This window comes from Cottoperca gobio, chromosome 15, assembly GCF_900634415.1.
Source record: "Cottoperca gobio chromosome 15, fCotGob3.1, whole genome shotgun sequence".
Lineage (NCBI taxonomy): Eukaryota > Metazoa > Chordata > Actinopteri > Perciformes > Bovichtidae > Cottoperca > Cottoperca gobio.
In genome coordinates, this window is record NC_041369.1 from 8,742,840 (window position 1) to 8,761,968 (window position 19,129).

Genomic DNA, 19,129 nt, shown 5'->3' on the forward strand with positions numbered 1-19,129 from the left:
TGTAAATTCCCCCAAATAGCGCTGTTGTTATGGATGAGGCCCAGCAGTTACTTATGGGGGGGGGGGGGGGGGGGGGGCCGGTGATGTCAAACTGATAATAAATGAAATGGGGAAGCCTGCCGATCTCAGTTGCCTTTTGCAGCAATAAAGCAAATGAGAAAATCAGCAGATCCTAAATTCGACTAATAGGCTGTGTCGGTGCGTTTAGGGCCGGTTTGTACAGTAGAAACGCGTCCTGGCTTGTTGCTGCTGCAGCTCCTGGTCTACTGATCGAGTGCTCCCTGCCCCACAGCCTGTATCTGATCGTCATACAGAGGTTTCCCCCCCTGCTGCATGCGTAACATCTCTCCAAGTCCAGCCGTGGTGCTCACCAAGACCTCGCCGCTTGGATCTCATCTTCCTACACGGATTACGCACGACTCACACTGAGCGAACCGCTGAGGCGAAATTAAAACGCCAGGATTCACCTCCTCGGGTTCAGTCCAGACCGAAACGAGGCTGGGATTTCCTCTTATCATTTCATATTTGACAGATCCTCTTTGTGTGTGCGCGTGTGTGTGTGTGTGTGTGTGTGTGAGAGTGTGTGTGTGTGTGTGTGTGTGTGTGTGTGTGTTGGGTGGAGTCAACCCGGAATTTCTCCAAATTGGAAAACCATTGGCACATTTCAGGTAGGTCGGCGGCTACATTAATCTGCTCATAGCCGAGCATTGCAGCGAAGCATCCAGATATTTTTTTTTATGTAATTCCTTCATGCAAAATCATTTGTTTTTTTCATGATGTGTGGTTTGCTGTTTTGTGCTCTAACCAGGGCCGCATCTTGCACGGCGTGTGTCCACAATTTAATCCCCTTTAGAAATGAGAGTCGCCCATGTTTGACAGCTCTGCATCAACAATTAGCATCGTTACATTCGGATAAAACGGTGTATAGCCCGTTACTGCCACAAATGCAGCCGTGTGAGCTCCGTGATGGACGAACCGGAGGGAAACCTAAATGGAAAAGGCCTGGTAGCTTCCTACGAGGGTGTAATTAAAAGCTATAAATTGGCTTTACAGCCATGAACGGTGGGATGGGAAAATGAATTCACCGTCTGCATCCCCTGCATTACAAAAGATCTGCTTCATAATATACGTTTGAATACAGCTGAATTCGACTTGATGCGATGAAAATGAAATGTATAAGCAAATCGATGCAAAGATCCACAGTGAGTGTGAATTCAACAGCACCCCATCTCAGTGCTTCATATTGCTGTGCACATTATTATAAAACAGCTGTGGTCAGGTGTCATCTCTCGCTCGTTACTGTGGCTGCCTAACTGGGACAATTCTGGAGTGAGGGGGTCAAGGGGCCTACAATGAGAGCAATATGTAGTCCTTACATTGATAGATGCACAGAAAGGCTGATTGCAAATGGAGCAGATGAAACACACTGTAGTTGTATTGATGCACATTGAGGAGAAAGTTGAGAGGACTAAGGTGAAGAGTGGACAGATCTGCTCCCTGTTTGTGGCTGCCGGGGCAGAGGAAATAGAGTTGCAGGTTTGATTCCCTTAGAAGGGTCTGAGAACTGATATTTAAGGCAGTAAGTGTGTGCTGAAGCTCCCTTGAGCAAAGCACTTGAGTAAATAAGAAAACTAATCATGCATGATTGACTAACTGACTGTAAAATGACAAACTGCTGTCCAGCTGCTGCCCTTTTAAGCACTTTCTTCAGATAAAAGGGAGCTAGGCTGCTGTAAAATAGACTCCTCCAGACAAAATGGGTCCTTTAAATAAAAAGGTTGTGGCAGAGAATGGCTGCTCCAAGGGGGGGTAGAGACATCGCCAGGGGGGATGCTGCTTTGTGGATTTAATGTGATGTTCATTGACTCTATGTGTCCCCCTTTTGTGCCTGTGTTTGGCGTCACAGGAGCACCATGAAGGACGGTATTGCCAACAACAGCACGGCCAGCATCTCCCACGCCAGGAAAGCTGTGGAGCAGCTGAAGATGGAGGCCTGCATGGATAGGATAAAGGTACAGGGCTTTCATTTTTTAACTGTGTCTGTGATAAAACATTTAATATGTTTCTATTTGACCAAATATGCAATATGTGGATTTATAAATCTCCTGGCTGTAGTCTACTTTTTTCTAAAAACTGTCACAAACTAAATTGTTGGAAGCTTTGCATATTGCCATTTTATGCAGCTAAAAGCTTTGTTGGGTCTGTATATTAATGTGATTAATTTGATAAAGATCTGCATCTATCTAACCTCCACTGGTTTAGAGTACAATATCCTCTTCTTGATGAGTGGCAATCTTTAGCTCCGAGTAAATACTTATTTTTTTATCAATTTATTGTCTGAACAAAGCACAAAAAATGCCTTTCTTAGAATTGGAAAGATTATCATACCTGTCTGTCACGGCTTAATATTTGCACACAATTAAATGAATGTTATCAATATCCAGGCTCTGGGTACTGATGCTATTGTTGTCCAAAAACCATTAAAAAACACATCAATGAGCCTCACCGTAGGCTGACATGTTCCTTCATCTCGAGGAACACAGTTTATTTTTACTCCCAAGTGCACCAAATGTGTATTCATCCACGGCTCAAATGAGTCCCCTATTAAAACAATATTTATTCCTGTTTGAGTAACGTTTGATAAAAACTACAGTGCCCAGCTGCTTTGGGAAATTACTAAACTGCTACTTCAGTCCTATCGTTTTTTAAGAAAACAAATATATATATATGTATGTATATATATATATATATATATATAGATATAAATAATATATAAGATATATATATATATATATATATATTATGGGTGTATATATATATATATTATATATATGTGTGTATATATGTGTGTGTATATAATATAGATTATATATCTATAAGATAGATATATAACATACACACATATATACATACCACACATACACATATATATATATATATATATATAATATATAGTGTGTGGTGTGATGTATATTATGTGTGTATATATATATATATATATATATATATTATATGGTGTATGTATATATGTATATTTAATATATGGTGGATGTGTATTATATATGTATATATTATATATATTAGATATATATAATATAATATATATATATATATATGATATATATATAATATTATATATATTAATATATATATATCTATATGGTGTATGTATATAATGTGTTGTGTAGTAGATATATGTGTAGTAGATATATGTGTAGTATAGTAGATATATGTGGTATGTATATATATATATATAGATATATATATATATAATATAGTATATTAGATATTATATATATAATATATATTATATTATATATATATATATATATATAGATTATTATATATTATGTGTGTGTATATGTATATATATATATGTGTGTGTGTATAGTATATAAATGTATATATACATACACATATATATATAGATATAAGAATATATATAGAGAGATGTGTATAGATATATGTGTGTATATATATAGAAGATATATATATATGTATTGTATGTATGTTGTATGTATGATGTATGTATATATATATATATATATAAATATAGATATATATAGTATATATATAGAGATGAGATAGAGAGATGAGAGGGGAGGAGGAGGGATGAGAGAGACGGAAGATATAAGAGATATACATAGAGACCAACACAGATAGAGAGAGAGAGAGAGAGAGAGATATAGAGATAGAGACAGAGATAGATAGATGAGAGATGAGTAGAGAGGAAGGAGAGGAGTGGTAGAGAGAGAGAGAGAGAGATGAGAGTAGATATAGAGATATATTATGTATGATAATAGATAATTATATTATATATATATTAGATAGATTATAGAGATAATATAGATATAGTATATAGATAGATATATATATAGAATATATATATATATATATATATATATATATATATATATATGTGGTGTATATATATGTATATATACATACACAAACATATATATATATATTATATATAGTATGTATGTTGTGTATATATATGTGTGTGTGTATGTATATATATGTGTGGTGTATAGATATATATATATGATGTATATTATATAGATATATATAGGGTATGTATATCTATATATATATATATATATGGATGTGTATAGATATTGTCTCTTCTCTCTACTCTCTATGTTCTGTATTTGTCTTCCCATATATCCTCTCTCTCTCTCTCTCTACTCTGTCTCTCTGTCTGTTCTCTGTGTGTGTTCTGTCTCTCTTTGTGTTGTGTCTCTGTCTCTCTCTCTTCTCTCTATCTCTCCTCTCTCTCCTCTCTCTCTCTCTTATCTCTCTCTCTCTCTCTCTCTCTTCTTGTCTCTGTCTCTGTCTCTGCTCTCTCTCTCTCTCTTTCTCTCATCTTCTCTCTATCTCTCTCTCTCTCCTCTGTCTCGTCTCTCTCGCTCTTATCTCTCTGTGTCTCTCTCTCCCTCTCTCTCTCTCTCTCTCTTCTCTCTCTCTCTCTCTCTCCTCTCTCTCTATATATATATACTCTATCTATCCCCATCTCTAAAAACCTCTAAACACACGATTAAAGGAAACAGTTTGACATTTTAGGAAAACGCTTCTCGCTGAGTCAAATGAAAATATTTTTGCCATACTCATGTCTACGCAAACATGAAGTTACAGCCAGTTATCTTAGCATAGCATAAACACTGGAAACAGAGGGAAACAGCTAACTTAGCTCTGTCCAAAAGTTTAAAAAGATCTGCCTCTAAAGCTCAGTAATTACCACATTATATTTCAATATATCTGGATTGTTTTGAAAGCGACTGCTTCCGGGCAAAAAATAATCCAGCAGACCAAACACTGAAAAACACAGAGTGTTGTTTTTACATTTCAGTTTTTGTACGAATTAAACAAACAAGACATAACAATGTTTATCAGTGAGCTTCAGAGATGTTGGAAGGCACATTTTGTTTCCTTCAGACTCAGTCAGGCTAGCTGTTTCCCCTTACTTACAGTCTTTATGCTCCCAATTTTGCGTACTGAAGAGTGAGACTGAAGGGTGCTCATGTCCTTCTCATGTAACTCTCCGCCAGAAAGCGAATAAGTGTATTTCCAGAAATGTTTACTACTCCCTAATTTGAAATGCAGAAGAAGACAGTGTATCAACTTTACACTTTGGTTCTCTCGTTGAATCCATTGTCCACGATTGTGCACTAGTTGCTGTCTCGCTACATTATGAATGCATTAAGCTATTTATTAGATGGACTGATACAGTAGCACTAAAGCATCACCATCATCTTGTAGAGTTCTGCAGCAGAACCTGACGTATCATCTTTTATTTTCCTCACTTTCTTCTTCCTTGTCAAAAACATGAGCCTACATTACCCACAGTGCAACTTGTTAAACAACAGTTCAGACGAAGACCTCTGTGCTTGAAAAGTGAAGCAAATGTGGAAGTACCTTAAACCCTAACCCTTTGTAATGACTGGCAGGAAGTGACTCCTCTGGTTGCAAAAATAAGTCATATTGTATAGAAGTCTATGAGAAAATGACCCGACTTCTCTCCTAATGTATTACCTCAGTAAACATTTACGTTTATGGTCTCAAGTTTCAAGTCTTCTTCAATACAGCGTTATGTTCATTTTGTAAACAATGGTCCCATTTATAGTAAAAAATTAACGATTAAGTAGGGTATGCTTTAGGGCGTGGCTACTTTGTGATTGACAGATCTATACCATGCTGTTGTCCAGTATGGGTGTTGTCCGTGTATTTGTCTTACAGCTTTAACCCGTTCACAGTGTTTTCACTTCATGAAAGTTAATTGTAATATTTTTCCAAAAATGTCGTGTTCAGCATTCAGTTGTCCTTAGCTCCACCCTCTGCTGTCACTTCTGGTTCCAAAAACCAAAATGGCGACAGCCCAAAATGCCAAACTCGAGGAGTAGTTTCGAGATGGTAACCCTCGATTTGCAAAACTTTGAATCGGCAATCGAGCTTTACCACCTAGACATGACCAACTCGAAGTTTTAAAACAGTAGTCCACAAATCAGTGGAGGACGTCGCGCTTACTACGTATAAACAGTCTATGGTTCGGACAGAGATTCAGGTTAGTTATTCTAGTAGCATCTCATGTAGGATTGAGCCTCGAGCAGAGATGAGGAGCAAGAGGTCTGGTAAACTCCCTTCTTTAGAACTCCACACCCCCAGATTTCTTTCATTTTCAAACTTGTAGTCTTCTGCCTCAATCAACGCTGTCTCAAGTGAGGCAATTTATCCGACTTTGTGCTCTGGAGTCACAAAAGGCCTCATATGACTTTCTTTCACACATTCATTATAGACCATAAGTAGAGTTCCCGTAACTTATTCTGACTGTGAGATGACAACAAAATGAATGTTTCTCAGTTTAGCTTAGGGCAACTTCTTCTGACGGAAATCACATGAAGCTTCAGTTCACCTTGAAAACATTGGTGTCACCACCTCTCTGTCAGAGTGTGTCCACTGTGCACAGCTGGGAGACACAAGTAGCACGACAATGGTGAACCCAGAGGCATGCTGGGCCTCGGTGAATGTTGACCACTTCTGACATTAGTTTTCTACCATGTAGGTCATCTTGTGATCATAGAGATTTTCCTGTGTTAGCACTTTCTCATGCAGGGCTGCTTCTCATCTTACATTGCTAGGGTTTGATTTCAGCAAGTGTGCAGCAGGCTTGTGGGCTAAAGCTGTGGATATTTAAATTAGTTTGCTTGCTGTTCATGGTAATCATATTCCTGACGATACCCTTAACCTCCTGCAGATTCACCCGACTTCTGTGAAGCAGTTCAGGCCTTATAAAGAGTGTCATCATCAAACCACCCCTGGTTAAATATTGACTTTTGAGCACTTTGTGTTTTTTGTGGTCGAGGTCAGTCACCATGTTTTAACAAAGTCGTAATACTCTTACTGTAAAGAGAGATTTCTATATTCCAATCATTAGATTCATAGATTTGTTGTTTTTACTGCATGATATTTTCACACCAGATAAATGGCTATTTTACACTGTTCATGAACGATTTCTTGTGCAACTAAAGGGCCGTGTCATCATCTCATCCGGTATGCTCCTCATCTGCTCAGGGAATGATTGCCCCACAGCCTCTAGGCTGTTCACTCAGCATTATAGCCGAGGCCTGGAAACCTGCCATACACCATCATCCCTACTCAGCACAACAAAGGCCGCTTACAAGAAAACCTCCTATCTTAAAAAACAAAGTGATTATCCCCAACGTGTAATCATTGTGTGGGGATGTATCAGAAAATAACTCTAATTTAACCTACAAGTTGACTTTTTGGCACAACATCTCATTTAAATCTTTTTTAGATATATCTTTTGTTGTATTTAATATGCTCTATAATTTATAATCATGTCAATCATTAAAGCGACATTATCATCATATTTTATTTTAATATCTTATTAATATTTTTTACACAATAAATATTTACTTTGAGTTGATACAGAAATTTGCAAGAGAAGTATAAAGAACCTTAAGTGCAAAATTATTAATATTCTTTTGAAAATACAGTATTTAATTCCAGCCCATCAATTGGTAAAAAGGTTGAATCCCGTTTTCCAGCACAAAGCAATAAATTAATTGTAAACCACTTCAATATTGCCATTAAAGTACACATCAAAATATGAGTCTTAAAGCCTCAGTATCGGTCTGTGATATTATTGTATTAGTGCTGTTTTGAATGCAGTAGCAGAAATTCAACCTTTTTAAAGGACTTTATTAGACACAACCTCTGGCAGCCATTTTGGATGTCTTCTCTTCTTGGGGGGTTTGTGTGACAGTGACTTCGAGCTCTTCCAGCTTTTAGACAGAGATTACAAATGATGTAGTTGATTTTTCTGTGCTTGTGATACTTTTCAAGCTGAACTGAGAACTAATAAAAAAGGTAGTCCATCCATCCATCCATCGTCTACCGCTTATCCGGGATCGGGTCGCGGGGGCAGCAGCTCCAGTAAGGAACCCCAATCTTCCCTTCTCTGGGCCACATCCTCCAGCTCCGACTGGGGGATCCTGAGGCGTTCCCAGGCCAGTGAGGAGATATAATCTCTCCACCGAGTCCTGGGTCTTCCCCGTGGACGTGGACGTGCCTGGAACACCTCCCTAGGGAGGCGCCCAGGTGGCATCCTTACTAGATGCCCGAACCACCTCAACTGGCTCCTTTCAACGTAAAGGAGCAGCGGCTCTACTCCGAGTCTCTCACGGATGGCTGAGCTTCTCACCCTATCTCTAAGGGAGACGCCAGCCATCCGTCTGAGAAAACCCATTTCGGCCGCTTGTACCCGTGATCTCGTTCTTTCGGTCATGACCCAGCCTTCATGACCATAGGTGAGGGTAGGAACGAAGATCGACCGGTATATTGAGAGCTTTGCCTTCTGGCTCAGCTCTCTTTTCGTCACAACGGTGCGGTAAAGTGACTGTAATACCGCCCCCGCTGCTCCGATTCTCCGGCCAATCTCTCGCTCCATTGTCCCCTCACTCGCGAACAAGACCCCGAGGTACTTGAACTCCTTCACTTGGGTTAATGGCTCATTCCCTACCCGGAGTAGGCAATCCACCGGTTTCCTGCTGAGAGCCATGGCCTCAGATTTGGAGGTGCTGATCCTCATCCCAACCGCTGCACACTCGGCTGCGAACCGATCCAGTGACTGTTGAAGGTCACAGACCGATGAGGCCATAAGGACCACATCATCTGCAAAGAGCAGCGATGAGATCCTCAGGTCACCGAACTGCAACCCCTCTCCTCCACGACTACGCCTCGATATCCTATCCATGAAAATCACGAACAGGATTGGTGATAAAGCGCAGCCCTGTCGGAGGCCAACATTCACGGGAAACGATTCCGACTTACTGCCGAGTATCCGGACACAACTCTCGCTTTGGGCGTACAGGGATTGGATGGCCCTCAAAAGTGACCCCCTCACCTCATACTCCCGCAGCACCTCCCACAGTATCACCCGGGGGACCCGGTCATACGCCTTCTCCAGATTCACAAAACACATGTAGACCGGATGGGCGTACTCCCAGGCCCCCTCCAGGATCCTTGCAAGAGTAAAGAGTTGGTCTGTTGTTCCACGACCAGGACGGAATCCGCATTGTTCCTCTTCAATCAGAGGTTCGACTACCGGCCGAACCCTCCTTTCCAGTACCTTGGAGTAGACTTTACCAGGGAGGCTGATAAGTGTGATACCCCTGTAGTTGGCACACACTCTCTGGTCCCCCTTTTTAAATAGGGGAACCACCACCCCGGTCTGCCAACCCCTAGGCACTGTCCCAGACTTCCACGCAATGTTGACGAGGCGTGTCAACCAAGACAGCCCCTCAACACCCAAAGCCTTCAGCATTTCTGGACGGATCTCATCAACCCCTGCGGCTTTGCCACTGTGGAGTTGTTTGACTACCTCAGTGACTTCCATCAGGGAAATTGACAATGATCCCCCATCAGCTTCCAGCTCTGCCTCAACCATAGAGGGCGTGTTAGTCGGATTCAGGAGTTCCTCAAAGTGCTCCTTCCAGCGGCCGATAACCTTCTCAGTTGAAGTCAGCAGGGTCCCACCCTTGCTGTACACAGCTTGGATGGTTCCTCGCTTCCCCCTCCTGAGGTGCCGGATGGTTTTCCAGAAGCACCTTGGTGCCGACCGAAAGTCCTTCTCCATAGCTTCTCCGAACTTCTCCCACACCCTGACACGGCAGAAGCTGCCGCCCTTCTAGTCCTTCGATACCCTGCAACTGTTTCCGGAGTCCTCCCGGATAACATAACCCGGAAGGACTCCTTCTTCAGTCGGACGGCTTCCCTGACCACCGGGGTCCACCACGGTGTTCGAGGGTTACCGGCCCTTGAGGCACCTAAGACCTTGAGACCACAGCTCATCACTGCAGCTTCAGCAATAGAGGTTTTGAACATCGCCCACTCAGGTTCAATGCCCCCAACCTCCACAGGGATAGCTGAAAAGCTCCGCCGGAGGTGTGAGTTAAAGATCCCCAGGACAGGGGCTTCCTCCAGACGTTCCCAGTTCACCCGCACTACCGGTTTGGGTTTACCAGGTCTGTCCAGAGTCTTCCCCCACCCCTCAGTCGACAGCTCCGCCCCTCTCTTCACCCGAGTGTCCAAAACATGCGGCCTCAGATCCGATGATACGATTACGAAATCGATCATTGACCTTTGGTCCAACAACAAACAACCGTTCGGGTTTAGATCAGGGAGGCCCTTCCTCCCAATCACGCCTCTCCAGGTGTCTCCATCGTTTCCCACGTGTGCGTTGAAGTCTCCTAGCAAGACTACGGAGTCCCCTACTGGAGCCCCCTGCAGGGCTCCATTCAGGGTCTCCAAGAAGGCCGAATACTCAGAACTGCGGTTTGGGGCATAGGCACAAACAACAGTCAGAGTTTTCCCCCCCATAACCCGAAGGCGTAGGGAGGCGACCCTCTCGTCCACCGGGATAAACTCCAACGTAGCGGCGCTCAGCCGGGGGCTAGTGAGTATCCCCACCCCGGCCCGACGCCTCACACCTTGGGCAACTCCGGAGAAGAATAGAGTCCAACCCCTATCCAGGAGTACGGTTCCAGAGCCAAGACTGTGCGGTAGTAAAGGTAGTGTTTTGAGTAAAGAAAGACTAATGCCACGTTTACGTCAAATCATACCGTAACAGCTGAGTGGAAAAAACTGTTCACATTAGTGTCCTTCATGTAATTCAGAGTCAGAGGAGGTGAAAAGAACTACAAAACTGGGAGCAAAATGGCCGCAAAGACATTATCGCTGGTAATAACATATAAAGGAAATGCAATCACATCTACACATTCACTTGGTCTTATGAGTTGATTTCGAAATGTTTGCCTTGTTTCTCTCATTTGGTGCAACTACAATGTGGGTAGTTTTTCTCTGCAGAATGCATAGAGCATAAAACTATTAATCGTTGGACACCAATTAAATCCGACTGTCCAGTTTTAATACTGATTTTTAGTGTCAGTTTTTATACATGTACACGTTATGTTCAGGCCTGCAGCCAGTTCTCCAATAGATTCACATGATCATGCCAAAATGACGGCGACACCACCGGAAAAATAGAACCAGAAATATGTGCTTTAGTGAAATATGTGTATATGTATTTACAAAAGAAAAAGCTGAATATCAAAGAATGTAACAGTCTGGATCGTTGAGCAAAAAAAAAAACAAGGACGTGGCTGAATCGCTCTTTAGGACGTAAACTGTTCATCAGCATTCATATTAACTTGCAGTCATGGCCAAAATAGTGTGCAAGGTAAACTAACTCCTTAATAGTGCTGCTGAATGGTGACAAGTGTAAAACCACGCTCTGTTAAATGAGCTGGGAAGTGTTCAGATCACATAGTGTCTGAATAGATTTGACTTGTCAGTTTTGTTGTCATCTTAGCATTTTATGGGAAAAGATCCGTCAGACTTGAATGTAAATTAATATTAAATGTCACATCTGATCTATATCTGAAAGGCTTTCACTCAGCTCCATAGTGGGTCTGACACATATTTATGCTTTCTGAATAGTTGACTTCTGCCGTCTCAGTTGGGGCATCTTTGCTCTTTAAGAACTTTATTGAAAAAAAAGAATAAAAGTTTAACCAAAACTTCAACTTGTCACAGACAAAGCATTTGTTTGTTTGTTTGTTTACAGGAAGACAAACAGCGTTGTTTCTATGCTTGACAAGCCACTGAGATCACATACAATTTTACTTCTTGTATCACATTTCTCAACAAAATGATTAGCTATAATAATGTTCCAAGAAAAACGTAATTAATGCATTAAAGAGGAAAAAACGGTTCCTCTGATGAAGACAGAAGGCCCCATTAGGCCTTAAGCAGTTATACATATTATATTAAGTTATTTATATTTTTTTCTTTGCTAATTTGAAAGTGAAAACAATGCTTAAGTCTTCACATGGGAGAATTGGTGTGTCCCTCTAAAAAATATTTTAATAGTAATAATAATTTCCCATCTGTATCATTTTGTCAGCAGATGATTGAAATGCCGGTAGCTGTTTGTGCTTTAATAACAACTTGGCACATCGGATGTGGAGATCCAAGTCATTCTTTATTAACGGCTTCAAAAAAGAGCCACTGAAGTAGAACGTGGCTGCAAATGAAAGCAGAGAAAGGAAATAGACAGTTGGCCACGTCTGGCGATCTCTTAAATTTAATTAAAGGATCTGATGAGAGACAGTGTGTGTATCCGTGACAAGAGAAGTCTCTGCGCTGCTGATTGAGGGATCACCACGTTCTCATTAATTGCTCAATCAGCCAAAGGAATGTGATCTGTGCTAATTAGAAGGACTCTCCTTCCATCATGGGGCTGCAGTGTAATTACAGTCTGGGCCTAATGACACACGCCGTGCTATACCACTTTGTGTCCTGTGGGGCTCCTGTTCACTGCAGAAACCCTGGCTGCAGTTACATGATAATATAATTATCGCATTTACTTTGATTATGAGAATAATTATGCTGTTCAGTTGCACTGCAGGAGAAGTCTTTGTGCTGACTCAGATTTGTGCCTGAATTTGGTTAGATAGAGACAGACATTTGAAATAAACATGAAGCTAAAATAATCAACCATTTAATACATAGCCTATTGTATCTTCTGAGTGAGTCGATCATTTTTAATATGACTCTCTGATATGTGACTAATATAATAGCTCTCTGTGTATGACCTTAATACAATCAACCAGTTAGATCAGAATAAGTGATTTTGTGTCAGTGCTTCAGCTTCAGTGGGAATTAGCAAATGTTAGCACGCTAATATGCTAAATTAAGATTGTGAAAATGGTAACCATTAGCATTATCATGTTACCATCTTTTATCATCAGCATATGTTAGCATCCTTTATCATCAGCATGTTAGCATCTTTTATCATCAGCATGTTAGCATCTTTTATCCTCAGCATGTTAGCATCTTTTATTATCAGCATGTTAGCATCTTTTATCAATAGCACGTTAGCATCTTTTATCATCAGCATGTTAGCATCTTTTATTATCAGCATGTTAGCATCTTTTATTATCAGCATGTTAGCATCTTTTATCATCAGCATGTTAGCATCTTTTATCCTCAGCATGTTAGCATCTTTTATCCTAATTTTAGTTTCCTGATGTTAGCATTTAGCTAAAAACACTATACTTACTGGTACTACATGAGGTCCTTCAGTGGTCACCAAACTTTTTGTTTTCTGTGACCCCTTAAAATAAAGCAATGACCTCCTCCTCAGAATGATTCATTTGAAGGATTTCTAGATGCCCTGTAGAGCTGAAAGTATCCAATGCCCTGAGGTACCCTAGGTGGGGAACCACTGAGGTAAAGATATAGTGCGTTAACCTGAAAGGATTTCTCTTCTAATATACAAGAAAAAAATACATTTAATTTCTTGTATTTATTCTTAAATAGCTGGAATAACATGGAAAGGTGTCAAACAAGTTTAAAGGATAAAGGCTGCATGTGATATTCTATAATTCTTAGAATTTTTACCTTTTCATAGTTTGTTTTCAGTTCATGAAAGTTAATTGTAACATTTTAGTCGCTTAAAAATGTCTTGTTCAACGTTTGGTTGTATTTAGCTCCATCCTCTCGGGAGACTTCTGGTTCCAAAAAAACTGAGGTAGTGACGGCCAAAATACCAAACTCGAGGCTTTGAAACTATAGTGGATAAACCATTATATACAGTCTATGTGAAAAACACATCAATGAGCCACATTATTGCACTGAACCAAATGTGTTTTAATCCACAGCTGATAATAGTTCCCAACAAAAGCACTATTTACAACTGTTTGAGTAACATTTGTTAGAAACTAAAGTGCCCATCTGGGTAATGACATTTCAGATCCTTTTTGAAAAGTGAAAGTACATGTTTGGGAGTCGTTTTAATAGATTTACATCCTCAGTAAGAACGAATGGGCTTGCGGCTGAGTGCCACTGGGTTTAGTCAGAAATAATAGAGAGACTGACTACTGCGTTGTTGGTTATGGTCTTTTCATTGGATTTGTTGACAATAAGAAAGATGTAGAATAACACCAACCTGAACAGCCCGTTAGACATATTATTTTGTGCTGTGTGAGACTGTAAAAATAATACTGCAATAATCCATGTTTAAGACTAAAGCTGATAGGCAGCATGATGGATTTTGTACGTTGTATTCTCTAGTGAGAGCAGCAGTGGGTGAGGTGAAATGGCAGACAGGAGATCAGATGGTTCTGTCCTCCACGAAGATCCCTGAGCCCTCGCCGTCCCTCAGATGCAGCTGCTCCTCTGCTCTCCCATTTGCAGCCTCCACCTCCCATAACCTCCCGAGTAGAAAACTATACTCACCTGCAGTCTGGTCGTACTGTAACATTTATAGTCTCTGTTTGACTTTGAAAAATACACTACGCAACTTTCCGCCTTGAGGCAGAAAGTGTGTGGTTAGTCACAACCTCCTTTCCCCTCAGCTGGTCAAGGTCCTGCCTTAATGCCTTAACATCTGTCAATCATCTCGATGAGCTGTCTCTTCTTATTGCCTGAGGCTGAGGTAACAGGCATCAGTGAAGTTGCCACAGGCGCTGACAAAGCAAAAATAAAGATGATATGCAGTTTCAAAGAAAAAGGACCCATGCAACATTCATCCAGATTTCGGACATGTCTCCTGTGGTACGAGTTTAGCTGCAAAAACATTTTCTCTGAGAACGAACACACAGCGAGTTTCAGACCAGCGTGTCTATAGAAATTAAAACGCTAGAAGAGTCGCACAACTCTTCTCCAGTACTCCATGCTTTATGCACCTAACAATATTCACCTATACTATAGTTACTTTCAAAGAATAAAGAAATGACCAAGATGTATATAACGGCTCTTCACAAAATACATCCATTCATCTTAACCCATAGTGGTCTAAGTGGACTATTGATGAATCATATATCAGAAAACCAGAAACAACCTCAGACACCACCTTGATGAAGACAGTATAGCTGAAAATGTTGTAAATAAAACTTGGTGGAGAGGAGTGCGACTAGTTTTCATTTGAAAAGTTACAAAAACATCCCAAACGTAATTTAATATTCAGGTAAAAAGATGGAGTTCTGCGAAGGAGACATATCTGTGATCCTGTGGTAGACTTACATTGAAAGTTTATGTCAGACAAACATCTGATCACCCGTGCATGGCCTTTTCCTTTGTCTCAACATTTCAGGTCTCCAAAGCGGCAGCAGACCTGATGGCGTACTGCGACGCCCACATACGCGATGACCCCCTCATCATGCCCGTCCCCGCCTCCGAGAACCCTTTCCGGGAGAAGAAGTTCTTCTGCTCCATCCTCTGATGACCTGCTAGTAGAGCTGTACGGTTGCAGGCACGGCGTCGCCTGTCTTCTCTGTCTTCACCACACCTGAAGCTACTGGCCATAGGCGTTGAGTTGAGTTTTGCCAGGTGGACACTCTGTTGTTGATCAGCTTTGTCCTGGTGGCTGAAGGTTTTGGGGGAGTCAGCTACCAAACTGGCAACCCAGTGAGCGTATCATGTCTTGTTAAATAGGTTTGTTATTGCTTTGTTATTAGAGAACAGCCTTGCTCAGTGCTTAATAAGATGAGAGATGTTTTTTTTCTTTTCTTTTTTCTTTTGTTGTGCTAGATCTTAACATGCTTCAGGAAACATAAATTTACCCAGTGTTTTTTTAATTTTATTTCCCTTCCATTTATCTGAATAAAAACATTAATCTTTATATTATCTTGAACATAATTTGAGTTATTACTTTCAGTGCACAGGTTTAACTATTTGTAAGAACACTTACTGATAGTACGACTGAAATTTGACAATTCCCTCTTTTAATTTGCCTCCAGAGTCATAAACAATTTACCCGCTCGTATTAGTGCTGCAGTACAGTCACATTAGAGCCCAGAAACAGAATCCTTATCTCGCGTAGTAAATTATTTCAGTTTGTGGCAACTGCTCTGGTAATAAGAAGGAGGTGTCTGCACATCAGTTCTGCTGCAAATAAATAAATAGACTCTATTTATTGAAAGTTGCCGAGCTAATGTTTTACCAGCGAGATGAGTCCTTCAGGGTTATCACTGTGCAAGCAACCCTTAGGTCAAAAATTATTTATGAATCTGCCACTACCATCCCAGACCCGCGCTAATGCATTCTATCTTTGCTGCACTGTTTGATTTACTCTTCATATACTTCATCCACTTCTAATTAGAGACAATATCCAGTTAATCCTGCGGCCCACGACTGGAATATTTTTACAAGTCACAGGACATCTTTTCCTTTTATTTCCTTAACCGCCTCATTTGTTTTCTGGGCATGTTTCCTGAGCCTCATTCTTTTTGCCTGTCCTAGAGTGAATGGCAAGGCCTTTGACATTAATGCCAAAACCAGAGGCCTGCATGTTTCTCCGCTCCTTTTTGACAGCCTCCTCTGTTTCCGAGGGACCGTCCGTCTTTTAGAGTGTACAGTATGTTACAGTGCCAATTTCTGTGAGAGCGGTGTGATCTTCACACTACGTGCTCCCGCAGCCTTCTTTCCGTTTGGTTTATTTTTGGAAGAAAAAGCACACTGTCGAAACATTTCCTTTACAAGGTAGTCCAATAGCATTTGCTAATTTTTACGATGAATTGTTATGATCGTTATTAATATTGTTATTATTATCAGTAGTATTATTGAATATTTGTTGCACAGCACTGACAGCTACATGACGTGTAGTGCTACTAAGCTTGTATGATACTTAGGAGAAAAAAAACAACATTTATAAATCATGCAACTATTGATACTATCTGAGTATTTTTAAAAAATAATGGTAAGGGTCGGTTTACATATTATGATCCCTTTCGGTGGTTCAGGCTTTTTGCATCATCGTTTCTGTAAAAAAGAAATTTCCTCTTGGTACTTGAACAGCCATCGCATTAGGAATCAAACTGGACTTTCACAAACTATTGGACTCAAATTGTTTTCAGGATAATTATTGTATTTCCTAAATAAAAAAAAACTGAGACTGACCTCAGGGCGCTCCCACTGACCTCATCTTAAGGATGGTGCCAAATCTGAAACAAGAAATATAACGTCTAGAGATGAATATTGCATGGATTTATTTCTATCTATGACAGAGAGAACTATTATGATATGAAATATTGCCTCTTCGTTGACTTTCTGGGTGCTACTCTGCACATAATAATCTCATTGGAGTCCGGATATGTCGACAATGTGCAGCTGTATTCATGAATGGTATTATCGTTTTGGTTAAAAAAAAATAGCATTTAAATAGCAGGCTTTGTAAATCCTTTGATGGATCAAATGAATTAAAGGAAAACGGCAACCCCAATGTGCTGTGTCTTCAATATTTCTGCCTCGTGTCTCTCACTGACCTGTCTGATCACACTGATGACGCAAAAGACACTGAACATCGTTCTGGGTCTCACACATGAACATGATATTCTGGTGTGTAGTAGTGGAGACCTCCTGTGGCTGAGCTGAACCATAGGCCACCTGGATGCACAGTCATATATTTTTTTAAAGGATTGTGATTCAATTCAGCCTCAGCCGGTTTGCCTTTTCACACTGCAGTTACAGAGAAAAAAATCATCTTCCGACACTGCAGAGCACATAAAGAATGTCCTTTATAACGATTCAGCCTATCAGCCGCTGACAGCACCATTTTCTGTTGTAGCTGTTTCATGTGTCCATCCATGCATGTATTTACAGCCTCACCTGGGAATAGACTAAAATGACCACTTTCTACCAAGTTTAGTTGAAATTGGTTATTTTTTAAAGCAATTTTCAGAAACTATTTCACGGCACTTTAAATGTCTGATGATTATATCAGTCAGAATTGCTTGTTTTGGCCAAAAAAGTCAGGGATATACAAGGAAATCAACCTGGTGTTTTCCAATCATAGGTCAAGTTCTAAAAACTCAGGCTGTGTTCTTACCGCAGCGACTCAGGTTCATATCCGACACGTGGCCCTTTGCTGCATGTCGTCCCCTCTCTCTCGCTCCCTTTCCTGTCTATCTGTCCCCTCTAATAAAAAGACAAAAAGGTCAAACTGGCAATAACTGAACAGATTGTACAAAACAGAAGACACTTTTGATGAATGACATTGATAAGGCATGTCATGTATCTCTTATTGATTTCTCTGAACCAATCCCAAAGGACCAGGATGTAATTAAAGAGAAGCATATTTTTTAAGCCATGGCACAGCTGTGGTGTAGATTATTCTCTACATTTATTTCAAGTTAAAGGCTCCTGAAAACCTATTTTTTCAATTCCCTTCTTACTGTGATTGATGGGGCCTTACATGGATCATGGACACAACGTTGTCGCCAGGTTTTACATGAGAGATTTCTGAATGTATTCATTATTTTTCTCACTGGTTTGCAATGGGTGGGGCTCCATTGGAGAAAAGTGATGTCACAAAATTCTGTTCACCAATCAGGATTTGGCAACATTTTAATCATGACTATGGTCAAGGATGGTGGGTTTGGTCACTGTCAATAAAATCTGATCCACACACACACACACACACACACACACACACACACACACACACACACACACACACAGTCCTTTTGAAGAAGTTTATCTGAATTAATACATTTAATTGTTGGTCATTTATTCTAGACTAATTGTGGTAAAAGAAAATAAATAACATACTTAGGATTGAAAGCCAAGTTTTCAGGGAATGTAAGTCAATTATATTTATTTATATATTATTATTATTATTTATATCAAATCGTATAGGGCTGTGCAGTCTGTACAACATGCAGCACCCTCTTTCCTAAGACCCTACAATCATAAAAGAAAAAAACTCTTATGTGAGAAAACTTTAAATATGAAAAATGTGTGTTTTATGTACCAAAAACTATAATGAGAAATTCAAGAAGTAGGTCTTAATATTATATGGTGCGCATAGTTCTCAGATGGGACCTGACAAGATAAAAAGAAATCTATATGGATCCAGAAAAAGGTGCAGTGTGTGCTGAGTGTTTTGAACGCTGCAGAACAAAAGAGAAAAACATTACATACACCTGGATTGGAATAAAATAAATAGAGCATAAATAGGCTTCAACAAATAAATAAAAAGTTAAATCAGAGTTGAGAACATATACCACAAACTATGGATAGAGATATCCGCAGCAGAACAGGATGTTAG

General features: G+C 40.3%; 1 protein-coding gene across 5 annotated transcripts; it reads left to right on the top strand.

Moving 5' to 3' along the window:
• Positions 1–190: 190 nt before the first annotated feature.
• gng4 (G protein subunit gamma 4) lies at positions 191–17,302 on the top strand. Of its 5 annotated transcripts, none has more exons than XM_029450489.1 (3): positions 191–668; positions 1,907–2,012; positions 15,176–17,302. In XM_029450489.1, exons 2-3 carry the CDS (start codon positions 1,914–1,916, stop codon positions 15,302–15,304), a joined length of 228 nt encoding a protein of 75 aa, XP_029306349.1. In that variant the 5' UTR covers positions 191–668; positions 1,907–1,913; the 3' UTR covers positions 15,305–17,302. The 5 variants fall into 5 exon arrangements, with proteins under 5 accessions (XP_029306349.1, XP_029306351.1, XP_029306350.1 ...); XM_029450491.1 differs by lacking the exon at positions 191–668 and adding an exon at positions 981–1,202; XM_029450490.1 differs by lacking the exon at positions 191–668 and adding an exon at positions 1,320–1,473.
• The last annotated feature ends 1,827 nt before the right edge of the window (positions 17,303–19,129 follow it).

Excerpts from the sequence above, each read along its gene's own strand:
- gng4 (XM_029450489.1), top strand. The coding sequence starts at position 1,914 with ATGAAGGACGGTATTGCCAACAACAGCACGGCCAGCATCTCCCACGCC. Across the intron at positions 2,013-15,175 it reads CCTGCATGGATAGGATAAAG|GTCTCCAAAGCGGCAGCAGA; the intron begins GTACAGGGCTTT and ends TCAACATTTCAG.